This window comes from Phaenicophaeus curvirostris, chromosome 13, assembly GCF_032191515.1.
Source record: "Phaenicophaeus curvirostris isolate KB17595 chromosome 13, BPBGC_Pcur_1.0, whole genome shotgun sequence".
Taxonomy (NCBI): Eukaryota; Metazoa; Chordata; class Aves; order Cuculiformes; family Cuculidae; genus Phaenicophaeus; species Phaenicophaeus curvirostris.
In genome coordinates this window covers 175363-193492 of record NC_091404.1, presented here as the reverse complement: position 1 = coordinate 193492, position 18130 = coordinate 175363, and the positions used below count along the sequence as shown (strand labels likewise).

The window sequence follows — 18130 nt, the reverse complement described above, 5'->3', positions numbered from 1 at the left end:
AAATTATGTCACAATAGACACAGACGACATAGAAGACACAGATATTATAAATGACAATGATGTTACTGTTAGCAGAATGACAAACACATAACCACACTAGGAGGTTATATGTGGTGCTTTATTTCGAGGCCCCGGGAACCAGGGGTACGCACCCAAATCTGGTTCTAAAGACCGTCACATCGCGTCCGCTTTTTATTCTCTAAAAGTTTCGCAATCTATTGTATATTCAACAGGTTACTTCATTATCTAATACATATGCATAGGTAGGTTACTTCATCGCCTTATTGCGACATCAGTCTCTATTGCGCCTGCGTAGCCCCCTCTGGTGGTCGTCCTGATGAAGTAAGTAGTCTTCCTCAGATGAAGTAAGTAGTCTTCCTCGCATTGTCTTTATTACATCTTGTTCTTTTGGCAAACTCGTCGGTTTTTCTTGGCTGGACCCGCACTTATCTCCACTTGACCGCTCAGGTATATCTTTCTTGCCTCCTGAAACCTATTCTTCTGTCCTTCACAAGATTTATGATGGTCTTTTGGCTGCTGCAGGTGTATGTTCTACTTGGGTAGGGTAGCTAGTACGTACTTTTCCTAAGCATACCTGGATCTTATTTGTTACATGAGGTCCTTTGAGCAAGCACCTCGGGTCTGTTGCTAGGATACGTTAAGAATCAACAGAATCATGAAATTTTACATTCAGTCTTAGTTCCTGATTAGTCGATGATCAGTATTTTATTCTACTTTAAGTGTAACTTTCCTAGCATTTCCCCCCTTTGAAAATACTTCACCTTAGCAAGTATTTTCATTTTATGTAACTGTTTCTTGGTAAGTTGATGGGGGTATTGGGTGCTGTGGATATTCTCGTGTCACTGCTCCAATAATTTTGTGTGTCCAGTTTTGTTTGCGAGTAATTTCTCTCCGGATACACAAATATACCAGATAGATTGTAAGGAATATAAGCAAAAGTGTGAATAACGTTTGAATGAGAGAGTGTATTCAGCTAGTAAGATGGATGCCTAATCTATCAAATAATGCCCCAACCCAATTTTGACCAATTTCTTCTTTCTCTTTTTCAGCTTCTTCTTCTATTTTTCCCAATTGCGAGATATCATATTCCACATCGGCTGTGACATTAGGTATATGCACACAGCAGTGATCAGTTCGATCTTTGAGATATCCACAGACACCATGTTCTTTTAACAAGAGCATGTCTAATGCCATTCTGTTCTGCAAAGTCATTTTCGTTGTCGCCTGTAGTTGCAAGTTTAAATCTCGAAATCCCTTCTTTGTTATTTTTGCCAATCTTTCAGCTTGTCCAATTAGTTTGTAAATCATTTCTCTATTACGATACGTCGCTATTTGGGCAAAAAGGGATTCTAATGCCCATCCCACTTTAACTCCTGTCTCAGGCTCCTGCCAAGTGTCATCTATGTCTCTAATATCGTTTTCTATGTCTCTTTTAGCACGAATTTGTAAAGTTTCCAATTTACCTCTGAAGGGGGATCGCTTCCAAATTGGGCACAGGGTAGGCAACCCCAGAGTTATTTCTTTAACTGGACCCTCCATTGATAAATGTGTAGTCCAAATTCCATCATTAGATGCCCAAACAAAATTACTCATACTGCGTACTGTCGAATATTTACAGTCTATTCCATTAACTGGTACTTGTATTACCTTTCCCCCGACCTTAAATCCCCGACAGGCACACCCTACTATTAGAGCCATTTTAACTGGAGGTATGGTGATCTCTTCAGGGTCTAGGTCACAATCTAAAATTTTAGAACAATTTCACCATGGAACGCTATCAATAGGATCTCTACTGATCCGGCCATTTACTGGTAATTTGTCACTACTTTGTTTTCCTGTCCATTTAAAACACTAAGATGTTTCTCCTCCGTATTGGAATTTTTGTAAAATACTTGTTGACCAAACTGTGTCCCAATTTTGTTCTGTATCATTTCTTTTCTGGCACACCCATTCCATTGTATTTCTTTCTCTCATTATTTCTTTTATTTCATCATATGAACACCATCCTACATCTTTAAATCGTCCGATACGTGTGAACTTATAGTTTGGTAATTTTTCACAATCGCTTCGACTTCCTGCAGTTCTCCACTCCCTTCTTATACTTATTTTCTGTTTTTCCTGTATGGGTGTTATTATTTGTTTACATTCGGTTTTATTTTCTTTTACCTCTGGGAGTGGGAAAGTCAATATTCCCCAGCTTATCGGTTCTCCAGCCGTTTTTGGTAAAGGCAAGCATGCTGTAATCTTACTTGTATTTTGCATTCTAGCAAAATCCTTGATTAACCCAATCATCAAATTTTCTTCAGCATCTTTCTTTTGAACATAAATCTCCTGGGGTGCCTGGGTCAGTTTTATGGCTCGTTTCACTCTGGATTCAGTAATATTGATTTCGCTATATCCAAAGGTAGTAGCATTTTGATACTGGCATCTGTAAGTTCCCAAGTCGGATCTTTTTATCCCTTTAATAATCTGGACTAATATTCCTCCCAGTCTCAATTCTATTGAGTGTCTTTTATCACTTAGAACTGCTTTTCCTTCCTTTATCTATCCAAATTCCTCAGGCTGGGGGTCCTCTAGGAGGCAGTAAATAAGTGCCTCACTACCCAGAGGAGCCGGATAATGTGTATGCCCTGCTTTTATTCCATGGTCTTGAAGGGGATCTATTATCAGTGTTCTTTCTCCATAGTCTACATTACTTCCTGCTCTCACAAAACACCTATATTTTCCTTGGTCAGTCAAAGTTAAATTCGTCAGCTCCAGTTTTGTCTCACCTCGTATGGGATTTCGCGGATAAAACTTGTTCGATACTTTCCCTTTAAGTTTCTATGTCCCTTGTAGTTCTTGTTTGTAACCATCTAACCCCGAATTTTTGCTATCATAGATTGTTTCAGGTGCTCCACAAGTTCCAGATACCTTTTCCCAAAAAAATCTGAATTAATTTCCTTTTCATTGGGACATGACTTTGAAACCTGCAAGACAGAATGGCATTTTGTCCAATGGTATACTTGCTTGTTTCTCTCCTATATGGGATTTCTAGAGATGTGACACCTATTATAGGTATCAAGGACCAAACTATAATCAAAGTCCCGTACTCGAAGTACGACATTTTACTTGCTTTTCAACTTCAGTCTCGTTGGTCCGACTACTTCGACTCTCCAGTCCTTGGGTGCCTTCTTCACTCGTGTGTAGTGGATCCAAGAGTCTATTCCTTTTACCTTTACCGCAGTGAAAGTTGTTAGCAGCACCAGGTACGGTCCATTCCACCGTTCCTTCAGTGGTTCTTCACTCCAATCGCGGACGTAGACCTGGTCTCCCGGTTCAATTTCATGTACTGAATTTTTTAATGACACCGGACGGTTCCAGATCAAGGCCCTTCGTAGCTGTGTCAAAGTTCTACCAAGAGATAACACATAGTTGTACACATCTTGGTGTCCTTTAATATGCATGTTTGGGTTTGGTTGTGGCGACTCATATGGTTTCCCAAAGAGGATTTCATAAGGACTCAGTCCCATCCCACTCCTAGGCTTTATCCTTATTCTTAGAAGGGCTATTGGTAATGCATGGGGCCATTGAATTTTAGCTTCTTGGCATATTTTATTGACCTGTCTTTTTATCGTCTGATTCATCTTTTCTACTTGTCCACTAGATTGTGGTCTCCATGGGGTATGGAGACTCCAGGAAATTCCCAATGCCTTACTTACTTCTTGTACAATTGTGGCTACAAAGTGTGGGCCCCTATCAGACGATAGACCTAAAGGAACCCCAAACCTAGGGATAATTTCCCTCAACAACCATTTCACTGTTTCTTTGGCTTGATTGGTGCGACAGGGAAAGGCTTCTGGCCATCCAGAAAAAGTGTCGACCCCAACTAACAAATATTTGTACCCTTGAGCTTTAGGTAATTCTACAAAGTCTATTTGCCAATAATCTCCTGGTTCCATGCCTACTCTGATGTGTCTCATTTCTACTCTCCTCCTAACCACAGGATTATTCCTCAAGCAAAGTTCACATTTTGAATTTACAGATTTTGCCATTGTTAACATCTGTGCCGAAATTATGCTTCGTTTCAGATAAGTCACTAATGCTTCTGCTCCCCAATGGCACTTTTGATGTTCTGCCTGTAGAATTGCCCGCATAATGACAGGAGGTACAATTATTTGTCCAGTTGTAGTTACGTACCATCCTTCAGAATTTAGGTTTGCCTTCATTAAATTGGCCAATTTCTTGTCCTCTTCCGAGTATTTCGGTTTCTGTGTCAGGTAATCTTGTAAAGGGCTTACCTTGGTAGGTATCAAGGCCATCATCGTCTGTACCTGTCGTGCTATCCGCCGAGCTGTTCGATCTGCCAATGCGTTTCCTTCGGCCACCTTAGAGTCTCCTCCTTGATGTGCCTTGCAATGCATGATCGCTACCTGCTCCGGTAATTGCACAGCAGATATCAAGTTTAAAATTTCCTTTTGGTATTTTATATTGGTTCCCTGCGAGGATAATAATCCTCGTTCTTTCCATAAAGCTCCGTGTACATGAACTACTCCAAAGGCATATTTTGAATCTGTCCATATGTTTACTCGTTTATCTTTGCCTAATTCTAATGCCTTTGTGAGGGCTATTATTTCTGCCCGTTGTGCTGAGGTCTCCACCGGTAGGGCCTGTGCTTCTATTACCATGCTCTGTGTGGTCACGGCATATCCTGCATACCGCGTTCCATTCTCCACGAAGCTACTCCCGTCTGTGAAGAGCTCTTGATCAGGCTGTTCGATTGGAGTATCTTTCAAGTCCGCTCTCGTTGCATATGTGTGTTCTATGACTTCTATGCAATCATGTTCCAAAGGACCATCTTCTGTTGCTGCACCTAAAAAGGCTGCTGGGTTTAACAGGTTAGTTGTTTTCAAACTTACATCATCCTGTTCAGTGAGTATGGCTTGGAACTTCATCATTCGGCTAGGGGAAAGCCAATGCTCCCCTTTTTGTTCTAAGACTGTTAACACCATATGAGGTATATAAACTTCAATGTTTTTTCCTAGAGTCAATTTTCTGGCTTCTTGTATCAGAATTACAGTTGCTGCTACGGCTCTCAGGCAGGATGGCCAACCTGCACTAACGGGGTCCAACTGTTTAGAGAAGTATCCCACTGGTCGTTTCCAGCTTCCTAATTTCTGTGTTAAGACACCCAGTGCTAATCGTTGTCTTTCGTGAACAAACAACTGGAAAGTCTTTGTTAAATCCGGTAAGCCCAATGCTGGTGCCTTAGTCAAGGCCTCTTTTAGTTTCCTAAAGGCCTCCTTTTGAGGTCCCTCCCAAATGAGATTAGGCAATTTTTGTGCCTCATACAGAGGTTTTGCTATAAGTCCATAGTCCATTATCCACAGCCTACACCACCCTGCCATTTCCAAGAATGTCCTCAGTTCATGCAAGTTCCGGGGTTCTGGAATTGCACAAATTGCTCTAACACGATCCGTTCCTAACCTTCGTTGTCTCTGTGTTATCTCACATCCAAGATACAATACAGTTGTGCATGCAATTTGAGCTTTTTCTCTTGAAACCTTGTATCCATTTAGGCCCAGTTGGTTTAAAATCTCAATAGTCACTTGTATGCATAATGATTCTTGTTCTGTTGCAAGGAATATGTCATCTACATATTGTAACAAAAGATACTGTGTTCTTGGTACCTGAATTTTTCCTTGCGTAGTCCATATCTCCAATTCTTTCGCCAGTTGGTTTCCAAAAAGAGTTGGGCTATTTTTGAATCCTTGTGGGAGCCTCGTCCACGTGAGTTGCGTTTTTCGTCCATTATATGGGTTTTCCCACTCAAAAGCAAAAAGTTTCCTACTATATTTGTCAAGGGGAATGCAGAAGAAGGCATCTTTTAAATCAGTTACTGTAAACCATTTATATTTTTCCTTCACAGATGTCAACAATGTATATGGGTTAGCTACGACTGGATGTATATCTTTCGTAATATTGTTGATGGCCCTCAGATCTTGTACTAACCTATACTCCCCATTTGGTTTCTTTACTGGAAAGATCGGAGTATTATATTCTGACTCACATTCCTCCAATATTCTAAATTTTAAAAATTTTTCAATGATTTCTACTATTCCGTATCGAGCTTCCATTTTTATGGGATACTGTTTTATTCGTACTGGCCTTGCTCCCTCTTTTAACTCCACTATTACCGGTTGAGCAGTTTTTGATTTTCCTGGTATACTTGTTTCCCAAACTGTAGGGATTACTGCCTCTTCTACCTTCTTGGGTATCTGAGGTTTGGGATTTTCCTTCACTACTAAAATCTTTCCTACATTCGATTCTGGGACTTGCATAATCAATTCTCCATTTTCAAAGCTGATTTTTGCATTTAGTTTAGATAACAAATCCCGTCCCAGAAGAGGAACCGGGCAGTCGGGTACATATAAGAATTCATGTGTTAATTCCTTTCCCCCAAATCGTAACTCTAAGGGTCGCATGAATGGCCGTATTTCCTCTTTCCCTGTGGCCCCCACTATTGTAGTAGTTTTGTTTCCTATTTTTCCATATAAATCATTTAAAATTGAATATGTTGCGCCAGTATCCACCAAAAATTGCACCTCTTCCCCTCCTAATTTTATTTTCACTAGGGGTTCACTGCTTTCTAAATCTAGTCAGCTTTGGTTTCCATAATTTCCCAGAACCATCATTTTTGCTGCCTCTGCATTTCTAAATGAACTCCCTGTCTGTCTTATGCTTTGTGGACATTCATTTTTCCAGTGTCCTTCCTACTTGCAGTACGCACACTGGTTGAGCCCTAATCTGGCCGGATAATTGAGCCCAAATCCTCTTCCCCGTCCGCGCACTATTCCTCTTCCCCTACCTCGGTTCCCAAATTCATTCTGACCTCTACTTTGCATCACCGCCAATAGGTGCTGTTGCTGCCTTTGTGCACTATCTTTTTCACGATTGTTGTACACCTTCCAGGCAACTTCCAGCAATCTATCTAAGTCTCGCAACTCCGCACCCTCTAATTTTTGCAGTTTCTTTCTAATATCATCTTGCGACTGTCCTAAGAAAATCAAAGCTAACTGGGCTTTAGCCTGTTCTGTCTCCACGTCCAAATCAGTGAATTTCCTAGCCACTTCTTTCAACCGCTCTAAAAATGCAGAGGGAGACTCCGTCTTCTCCTGTTTAACACTATACAGCTTTGACCAATTAATTGTTTTGGGCATAGTATTCTGTATTCCAACAACTACCCATTCCTGGTACCTTCTCAAATTCTTCATTCCTCCCATAATATTATAATCCCACATGGGATCTTCAAGAGGAAAGTTCTGATCAACCGTCCCAGTGACAACACCCTGTCTAATATCTTCCCTGACCCGCTCACGGGCAGTTCTCAACACCATCTCCTTTTCTGTAGAATCCATCAAAGTGTCCAATAACACCTGAATATCATCCCAATCAGGATTCTGAGTCTTTAGAATCATTTTTACTACCCTTGCTACCTTATCTGGGTTTTCTCGATAAACTCCAGCAGACTGTTTCCAAAGCATCAAATCTCCTGGCGTAAAAGGCACTTTAACATATACCGGACCCTCCGCTCCGACCCCCTGACGCAGTGGTGCTAGTAATGCCTTAGATGGCTGACGTTCAGCCTCCCTCCCCTGGATTTCTCTTTGCCGCGTTCGATGAGAGATCGGAGTACCTGGATAAACCTGTTCCTCCTCATATTCGCATTTTCTATCCTCCCCCTTTCTGTCCCTCCCCTCATTACCCGATCCCCCCTCCCTGGGGTCTGGGGCTGAGGGGGTTATCAATAAATTAAAATCATCATCTTGCTGATGTCGTGAAGCATTTTCTACTGCTAAACATTTTATGCACTTTTTCTCAGCCACACAACCATCACATTGCTCATTTGATTTTACACTGACAACCATTAGTCCGCATGCTCTTTTCCATTCATCATTCCGCCTTAAAATAAAAAACAGTTCTACATATGGTACTTCATCCCATTTTCCCTCTCGTCTACAAAACAACATTAACTGAAAAATCGTATTATAATCTAGAGTCCCATTTTCTGGCCAATGAACCTGGTCTTCTAATTCATATTGTGTCCACCAGACATTACAATATTCAATCAACTTTCCTTTTTGCATATCCTGCCCAAATCCTCCCTCCTTCCAGTGACTCAAAATACATCCTAATGGAGATGACTTAGGTATTGACATTGTGGTTGAGTTTTTTTTTTTTGTTTTTTTTTTTTTTTTGCTGGTTTTTTTTTAGTTTTTTTTTTTTCTTCCTTTTTCTCTTTTTTTTTTTCTCTTTTTACCACAAACAGCTTAGAATGGATTAACTAGACAGGAAAGTATAAATTACTGAGAGCAGAACAAAACTACAAAGTACCAGAAATACCAGAATTCCGGAATTACCAGACCAGACCACTGATGCCGAACCTGCAGAGCTTTCGCCGCTGTCTTACGGACGGCGCCTAGGCTTCCCGTCGGAGCTCCTGAGCCCAACCAAGCGCAGCTTTCGCCGCGTCTAACAGGCAGGCTTTACCAGACCCTTGAGCCCAACCAAGCGCAGCTTTCGCCGCGTCTGACAGGCAGGCTTTACCAGACCCTTGAGCCCAACCAAGCGCAGCTTTCGCCGCGTCTGACAGGCAGGCTTTACCAGACCCCTGAGCCCAACCAAGCGCAGCTTTCGCCGCGTCTGACAGGCAGGCTTTACCAAACCCCAAATGGTACCATTCCAGATAAAGCACCGTGTCTTACCAATATCCCTGGTCCGTCGGGAGCAGCGGAGGTCGGTCGCGGTCGATGGCTCCCCGAGAATCACTCGGTGCCGGCTGGAGCAGAATCGATGCGCGAGCCGCCTCAGCAATGCCCGCGAGGTCCCATCTGGGTCGCCAAAAACTGTTAGCAGAATGACAAACACATAACCACACTAGGAGGTTATATGTGGTGCTTTATTTCGAGGCCCCGGGAACCAGGGGTACGCACCCAAATCTGGTTCCAAAGACCGTCACATCGCGTCCGCTTTTTATTCTCTAAAAGTTTCGCAATCTATTGTATATTCAACAGGTTACTTCATTATCTAATACATATGCATAGGTAGGTTACTTCATCGCCTTATATTGCGACATCAGTCTCTATTGCGCCTGCGTAGCCCCCTCTGGTGGTCGTCCTGATGAAGTAAGTAGTCTTCCTCAGATGAAGTAAGTAGTCTTCCTCGCATTGTCTTTATTACATCTTGTTCTTTTGGCAAACTCGTCGGTTTTTCTTGGCTGGACCCGCACTTATCTCCACTTGACCGCTCAGGTATATCTTTCTTGCCTCCTGAAACCTATTCTTCTGTCCTTCACAAGATTTATGATGGTCTTTTGGCTGCTGCAGGTGTATGTTCTACTTGGGTAGGGTAGCTAGTACGTACTTTTCCTAAGCATACCTGGATCTTATTTGTTACATGAGGTCCTTTGAGCAAGCACCTCGGGTCTGTTGCTAGGATATGTTAAGAATCAACAGAATCATGAAATTTTACATTCAGTCTTAGTTCCTGATTAGTCGATGATCAGTATTTTATTCTACTTTAAGTGTAACTTTCCTAGCATTACAATAGACACAGACGACACAGGCGTTATAAATGACAATGATAGCAAAATAGACACAGATGACACAGACATTATCAATGACAATAATGTCACAATAGACACAGACAACACAGAGAATACCAATGACAATGATTTCACAACAGACACAGAGGTCACAGACGACCCAGACTTTACAGAGGACACAGGAGACACCAACATTATAATTGAAAATGACATCACAATAGAAAAAGACTACACAGACGACCCAGAAGACACAGACTTTATAAATGATTATGATGTCAAAATAGACACAGATGACACACACATTATGAATGAAAATGTTTTCACAATAGACACAGATGACTCAGACGACACAGACATTATTAATGGCAATGATATCACAATAGACAAAGATGACACGGACGACACAGATGAAAAAATACATTATAAATGTCAATGATATCACAAAAGATACAGACGACACAGACATTATAAATGACAATGTTGACACAATAGACACAGACCACACGGATATTATAAAAGAAAATGATGTCACAAGAGACACAGACGACACAGATGACACAGATATTATTAATGACATCGATGTCACAATAGACACAGATGACTCAGACAACACAGACATTATGAATGAAAATGACATCACAATAGACACAGACGACAAAGACATTATAAATGACAATGATGTCACAATAGACACAACAGACACAGAAGACACAGACGTTATAAATGAAAATTATGTCACAATAGACACAGACGATACAGTTGACATAGACTTTATAAATGAAAATGATGTTCTAATAGACACAGACGACACAGACATTATAAATGACAATGATGTCACAATAAACATAGACGACATAGACGACACATCGTTAACGACAATGATGTCACATGAGACACAGATGATACATATACTATAAATGACAATGATGTCACAGGAGAAACAGATGACACAGACTTTATAAATTACAATGATGTTACAATAGACACCGATGAGAGTCATAAAGGAAAATGATGTCACAATAGATAGAGATGACACAGAATACAAAGACGACAGAGACTTTATTAACGACAATGATGTCACAATAAACAGACGACAGAGACCTCAGACACTATAAATGGCAATGATGTCACAATAGACACAGACTACACAGACTTTAGAAATTACAATGATGTCATAATAGACGCAGACAACACAGATCACACAGACATTATAAATGACAATGATGTTACATTAGAAACAGATGACACAGACAATAAAAATGACAATAATATCAGAATAGACACAGACGACACAGACATTATAAAAGAGAATGATTCCAAAAAAGACAACGACACAGACTACACAGACGACACAGACATTATAAATTAAAATGATGTCACAATAGACACAGAAAACACAGATGACACAGACGACAAAGACATTATAAAAGACAGTGATGTCACAATAGACACAGACGACACAGACTTTATAAATGACAATGATGTCACAATGGACACAGACGACACAGACCACACAGATATAATAAATGACAATGAAGTTCAGAATATACACAGACGACACAGATGACACAGACATTATAAATGACACTGATGTCATTATAGACACAGATGACGCAAATATTATTAATGACAATGATATCACAAAAGACACAGACGACACATACGACAACGACGATAGAGACGACACAAAAGACACAGACAATGTAAATGACAATGATGTCTCAAAACACAAGGACGACACAGGCGACAAAGACATTATAAATGACAAGGATTTCACAAAAGACACATACAACACAGTCATTATAAATGACAATGATGTCACAATATAAATAGATGACACAAACGACACAGATATTATAAATGACAATAATGCCAAAATAGACACAGACAACACAGAAGACATAGGCATCATAAAATAAAAAAAGTCACAATAGACACTGAAGACACAGACATTAAAATTGACAATGATGTCACAATTGACACAGAAGACACCGACATTATATACGACAATGATGTCACGCTAGACACAGACGAAACAGACATTAAAAATGACAATGATGACCCAATATACAGAGATGACACAGATGACAAAGACATTAAAAAAGACAAAGTTGTCACATTACACCGAAGACACAGATGACAGATATTATATGACAATGATGTCACAATATACACAGACAACACAGACGACACAGACATTATAAATGATATCGATGTCACAATAGATGCAGACAAGAGACAAGACAGAAGACACTGACATTATTATGACAATGATGTCACAATAGACGCAGACAACACAGATGACAAAGACGACACAATGTAATTGACAATGATGTCACCATAGACACAGAAGAAAAAGACGACACAGACGACACAGACATTAAAAATGACATTGATGTCACAACTGACACAGATGAAACAGATATTATAGCTGACAATTATGTCACAATATACAAAGATGACACAGACGACACAGAAGACACAAATTATCAATGAGAAGGATTGAACAATAGACACAGAAACACAGATGACACAGACATTATAAATGACAAAGATGTCACAATAGACACAGATGAAACGACGACACAAGCATTATAAACGACAATGGTGTAACAATAGACACAGACAACACAGACGACATAGAGGACACACATGTATAATACAATGATGTTGCAATAATCACAGATGACACAGACATTACTAATAAAATTAATTCCAATAGACATAGACGATAGAGACGACACGGATGACACAGACATTATAAATTAAAATGATGTCATTATAGATACAGATGACACAGACATTATAAATTACAATGATGTCAAAATAGACTCAGACGACACAGACATCACAGACGACACAGACAGTATAAATTACAAAGATGTCACAGTAGACACAAGCAACACAGACAACAACACCGATAGAGATGACACAGATGAAACAGACATAAAAAATCACAATGAAGTCACAACAGACACAGATGACACAGACATTATAAATGACAATGATGTCACAAAACACAGACAACAAAGACTTTATAAATGAAAATGATTACACAGACAACACAGACAATATAAATGACAATGATGTCACATTAGACACAGATGACACAAATGACACAGTCATTACAAATGACAATGATGTCAAAATAGACACAGACGACAACAACTACACAGATTTATAAATGAAAATTATGTCACAATAGACACAGACGACATAGAAGACACAGATATTATAAATGACAATGATGTCACAATAGACACTGACGACACAGATATTAAAAAAGAAAATGATGTCACAATACAAACAGACGATACAGACGACAGACATTATATATTACAGTGATGTCACAACAGACAGATACAAAAAAGACGACACAGACATTATAAATGACAATGATTTCACAATAGACAGAGACGACAGAGATATTTTAAATGACAACAATGTCACAATAGACAAAAACGACACATACGACTCAGACATTATAAATGACAATGATGTCACAACAGACAATGATGACACAGAAAATATACATGACTATGATGTCACTATAGACACAGACATTATAAATGAGAATGATGTTACAATATACACAGACGACAAAGACATTAATAATGAAAATGATGTCACAATAGACACCGACGACACAGGCATTATAAGTGACAATGATGTCACAATAGACTCAGACGACACAGACATTATAAACGACAATGATGTCACAATAGACACAGGGGACACAGACGACACAGACATTATAAATGACAATGATGTCACAATAGATGCAGATGACACAGATGACACTGACATTGTGAATGAAAATAATGTCACAATAGACGCAGATGCCACAGACGACACAGACATAATAAATGAAAATGATGTAAAAATAGAAACTGATGACAGACATTATAAATTAAAATGATGTCAAAATAGACACAGAAGACACAGACATTATAAATGACAATGATGTCACAATAGACAGAGACGACACATACGACACAGACATTATAATTGTCAATGATGTTACAATTGACACAGATGACAAAGACTTTATAAATAGCTATGATGTTACAATAGACACAGGCGAAACAGACATTATAAATGAAAATGATGTTACAGTTGACACAGACGACAAAGATGACACAGACTATATAAATGACAATGATATCACCATAAACACAGATGCCAGAGATGACACAGAAGTTCAAAGATGACACAGACGACACAGACATAAAAAATGACAATTATATCAAAATAGACCAGACGACACAGACATTATAAATGACAATGATGTCACAATAGACTCAGACGACACAGATATTATAAATGACAAAGATGTCACAATATACACAGACATTATAAGTGACATTTATTTAACAACACACTCAGACGATACAGATGATACAGGCGTTATAAGTGACAATGATCATAGAATCATAGAATAACCAGGTTGGAAGAGACCCACCGGATCATCGAGTCCAACCATTCCTATCAAACACTATACCATGCCTCTTAGCACCTCGTCCACCCGTGCCCTAAACACCTCCAGGGAAGGTGACTCAACCACCTCCCTGGGCAGCCTCTGCCAGGGACCAATGACCCTTTCTGTGAAGAACTTTTTCCTAATGCCCAGCTTAAATCTCTCCTGGCTGAGCTTGAGGCCATTCCTTCTTGTCCTGTCCCCTGTCACTTGGAAGAAGAGACCAGCACCCTCCTCTCTACAACCTCCTTTCAGGGAGTTGGAGAGAACAATGCGGCCTCCCCTCAGCGTCCTCTTCTCCAGGCTAAACAACCCCTGCTCTTTCAGCCGCTCCTCGTAAGACCTGCTCTCCAGCCCCCTCACCAGCTTTGTTGCTTTTCTCTGGACTCGCTCCAGAGCCTCAACATCCTTCTTGTGGTGAGGGGCCCAGAACTGAACACAGGATTCGAGGAGCGGTCTCACCAGTGCTGAGTCCAGAGGGAGAAGAACCTCCCTGGACCTGCTGGTTATGCTGTTTCTGATACAAGCCACGATGTCATTGGCCTTCTTGGCCACCTGGGCACACTGCTGACTCATGTTCAGTCGCTGTCAACCAACACTCCCAGGTCCCTCTCCTCTAGGCAGCTTTCTAGACAGACTTCTCCTAGTCTGTAGCACTGCATAGGGTTGTTGTGCCCCAAGTGCAGGACCCGGCACTTGGCCTTGTTAAACCTCATGCCATTGGACTCATCCCAGCGGTCCAGACTGTTTAGATCCCTTTGCAGAGCCTCCCGACCCTCCAGCAGATCGACACTTCCACCCAGCTTAGTGTCGTCCGCAAACTTGCTGAGGGTGCACTCGATTCCTCCATCCAGGTTATTGATAAAGACATCGAACAGGGCTGGACCCAGCACTGAGCCCTGGGGAACCCCACTTGTCACTGGCCTCCAGCTGGATTTCACACCATTTACCACCACTCTCTGGGCCCAGCCAGCCAACCAGTTTTCCATCCAGGAGAGTGTGCGCCTGTCCAGGCCAAAGGCTGACAGTTTCTCAAGCAGAATGCTGTGAGAAACTGTGTCAAAGGCCTTACTGAAGTCCAGGAAGACCACATCCACAGCCTTTCCCTCATCCAGCAGCCGAGTCACTTTGTCATAGAAGGCAATCAGGTTAGTTTGGCAAGACCTACCTTTTGTGAACCCATGTTGACTGGACCTGATCACCCAGTTCTCTTGCATGTGCTTCATGATAGCACTCAAGATCACCTGCTCCATGACTTTCCCTGGCACTGAGGTCAGACTGACAGGAATGGAGTTTCCTGGGTCCTCCCTGCGACCCTTCTTGTAGATGGGCACAACATCAGCCAGCCTCCAGTCCAGTGGGACTTCCCCAGTCAGCCAGGACTGTTGGAAGATGATGGAAAGAGGTTTGGCCAGCACATCTGCCAGCTCCTTCAATACCCTAGGGTGAATCCCGTCCGGCCCCATAGACTTGTGGGTGTCTAGTCGGGCTAGCAAGGCTCTGACCACCTCCTCTTGGATCACGGGAGCCTCATTATGCTCCTCCAGCTCCTGGGTTTGTACACAGATGGAATGACCCTCCTTACAAATAAAGACTGAGGCAAAGAAGGCATTAAGTACCTCAGCCTTTTCCTCATCCCCAGTCACTGTTGTTCCTTCTGTGTCCAATAGGGACTGTATGGTCTCCCTAGTCCTCCTTTTATTATGTATATGTTTGTAGAAAGATATTTTGTTCTCTTTCACAGACTTGGCCAATCTGATTTCTAGCTGAGCCTTAGCCCTTCTGAGTTTTTCCCTACACAATATGTCACAATAGACACAGATGACACAGATTTTATAAATTAAAATGATATCAAAATAGACACAGACGACAAAGACATTATAAATGAAAAAGATGTCTCAATAGACACAGAAGACACAGACATTATAAATGACAATAACGTCACAATAGACATAGACTCAGACGACACAGACACTATAAACTACAATGATGTCACAATAGACAAAGACTAGACAGACGACACAGACAACAGATATTATAAATGACAATGATGTCACAATAGACACAGACGACACAGACGACCCAAAGGACACAGATGTTATAAATGAAAATGATGTCAGAGTATTCATAGACGACACATACGATGTAGACATTATAAATAAAAATAACGTCACAACAGACGAAAACGACAGAGATGACACAGACAAAAGAGACATTATAAATGACAAAGATTCCACAATAGACACAGACGATACAGACGATAGAGACGACACAGACGACTTTAATTCTAAATAAAAATTAGGTCACAGAAGACACAGAAACATTATAAATGACAATGATATCACAACAGAAACAGTTGACAGACATTATAAATTACAATGATGTTACAATAGATACAGACGACAGAGACGACATAGACTTTATAAATGGAAATGATTTCACAATAGACAAAGACGACACAGATGACACAAATGACACAAAAGACACAGATATTATAAAAGACAATGATGTCACAATAGACACAGATGACAGACTTTACAAATGCCAATGATGTCACAACAGAAATAGATGACAAAGACATAATAAATGACAATTATGTTAAAAAACATACAGAAGGTACAGAAGACTCAGACATAATACATGAAAATTATGTCAAAATCTAGAAGACACAGATATTATAAATTACAGTGATGTCAAAATAGACACAGACGACACAGACGACAGACATACTAAATGAAAAAGATGTCACAATAGACACAGCTGACATAGACGACACAGACTTTATAAATGACAGTGATGTCACAATAGTCAAAGACGACACATATGACACAGACATTGCAAATGAAAATTATTAAAAAAACCATAAAAATGATACAGATGACTCAGACATTATACATGAAAATGATGTCACAATAGACACAGACAACACAGACATTATAAATGACAATGAGGTCACAATAGAAAAAGACGACACAGATGACCCAGACGACAAAGACATTATTAATTAAAACGATGTCATAAAGTACACAGACGACAGAGACATTATAAATGACAATGATGTCACAATAGACAGTCGACACAGACGTTATAAATGACAACGATGTCACAATAGATCAGATGACACAGACGACACAGACATTATAAATGACTATAATGTCACAATATACACAGACGACACAGACCACAGAGATATTATAAATGACAATGATGTCACAATAGACACAGATGACACAGACATTATAAATGACAATGATGCATAAATAGACAAAGATTACACAGACGACAAAGACATTATAATTGAAAATGATTTCACAACAAAGAGGACACAGACATTATAAATGACGATGACGTCACAACAGAAAAAGACGACAAAAACGACACAGACAACACAGACACTATAAATAACAATGATTTCAAAATAGACAAAGACGACACAGACATTATAAATGACAATGATGTCACAATAAACACAGACGTCACAGAAATTAAAAAAGAGAATTAGGTCAAAATTGACACAGACGAAAATGTCATTATAAATGACAATGATGTCACAATAGACACAGACGACAGAGACGGCACATACGACACAGACATTATAAATGACAATGGTGTCACAATAGAAAAAGACGAAACAGATATTATAAATGACAATGACGTCAAAATAGAAACAGACGACAGAGACAACACAAATATTATAAATGACAATGATGTTACAAAAGACAAACGATACCGACGATACAGACATTATAAATGAAAATGATGTCTCAATAGACACAGACGAGACAGACAACACAGACGTCACATCATTATAAATGAAATTGTTTTCACAATAGACACAGACGACACAGACATTATAAATGACAAAAATGTCACAATAGACACAGACGACACAGACATTATAAACGACTATGATGTCACAAGAGACACAGAAGACACAGACCACAGAGATATTATATATGAAAATGATGTCAAAATAGACACAGATGACAGAGACATTAAAAATGACAATGATGCCAAAATAGACAAAGATTACACAGACGACAAATACA

The 18130-nt window shown here is 40.0% G+C and overlaps 1 protein-coding gene across 1 annotated transcript; it reads right to left on the bottom strand.

Moving 5' to 3' along the window:
* Positions 1-3128: 3128 nt before the first annotated feature.
* On the bottom strand, positions 3129-5391 carry LOC138726345 (uncharacterized). The gene is made up of 2 exons (XM_069868029.1): positions 3790-5391; positions 3129-3414 (listed from the first exon to the last, which is right to left on the bottom strand). Exons 1-2 carry the CDS (start codon positions 5379-5381, stop codon positions 3129-3131), a joined length of 1878 nt encoding a protein of 625 aa, XP_069724130.1. The 5' UTR covers positions 5382-5391.
* Between the last annotated feature and the right edge of the window lie 12739 nt (positions 5392-18130).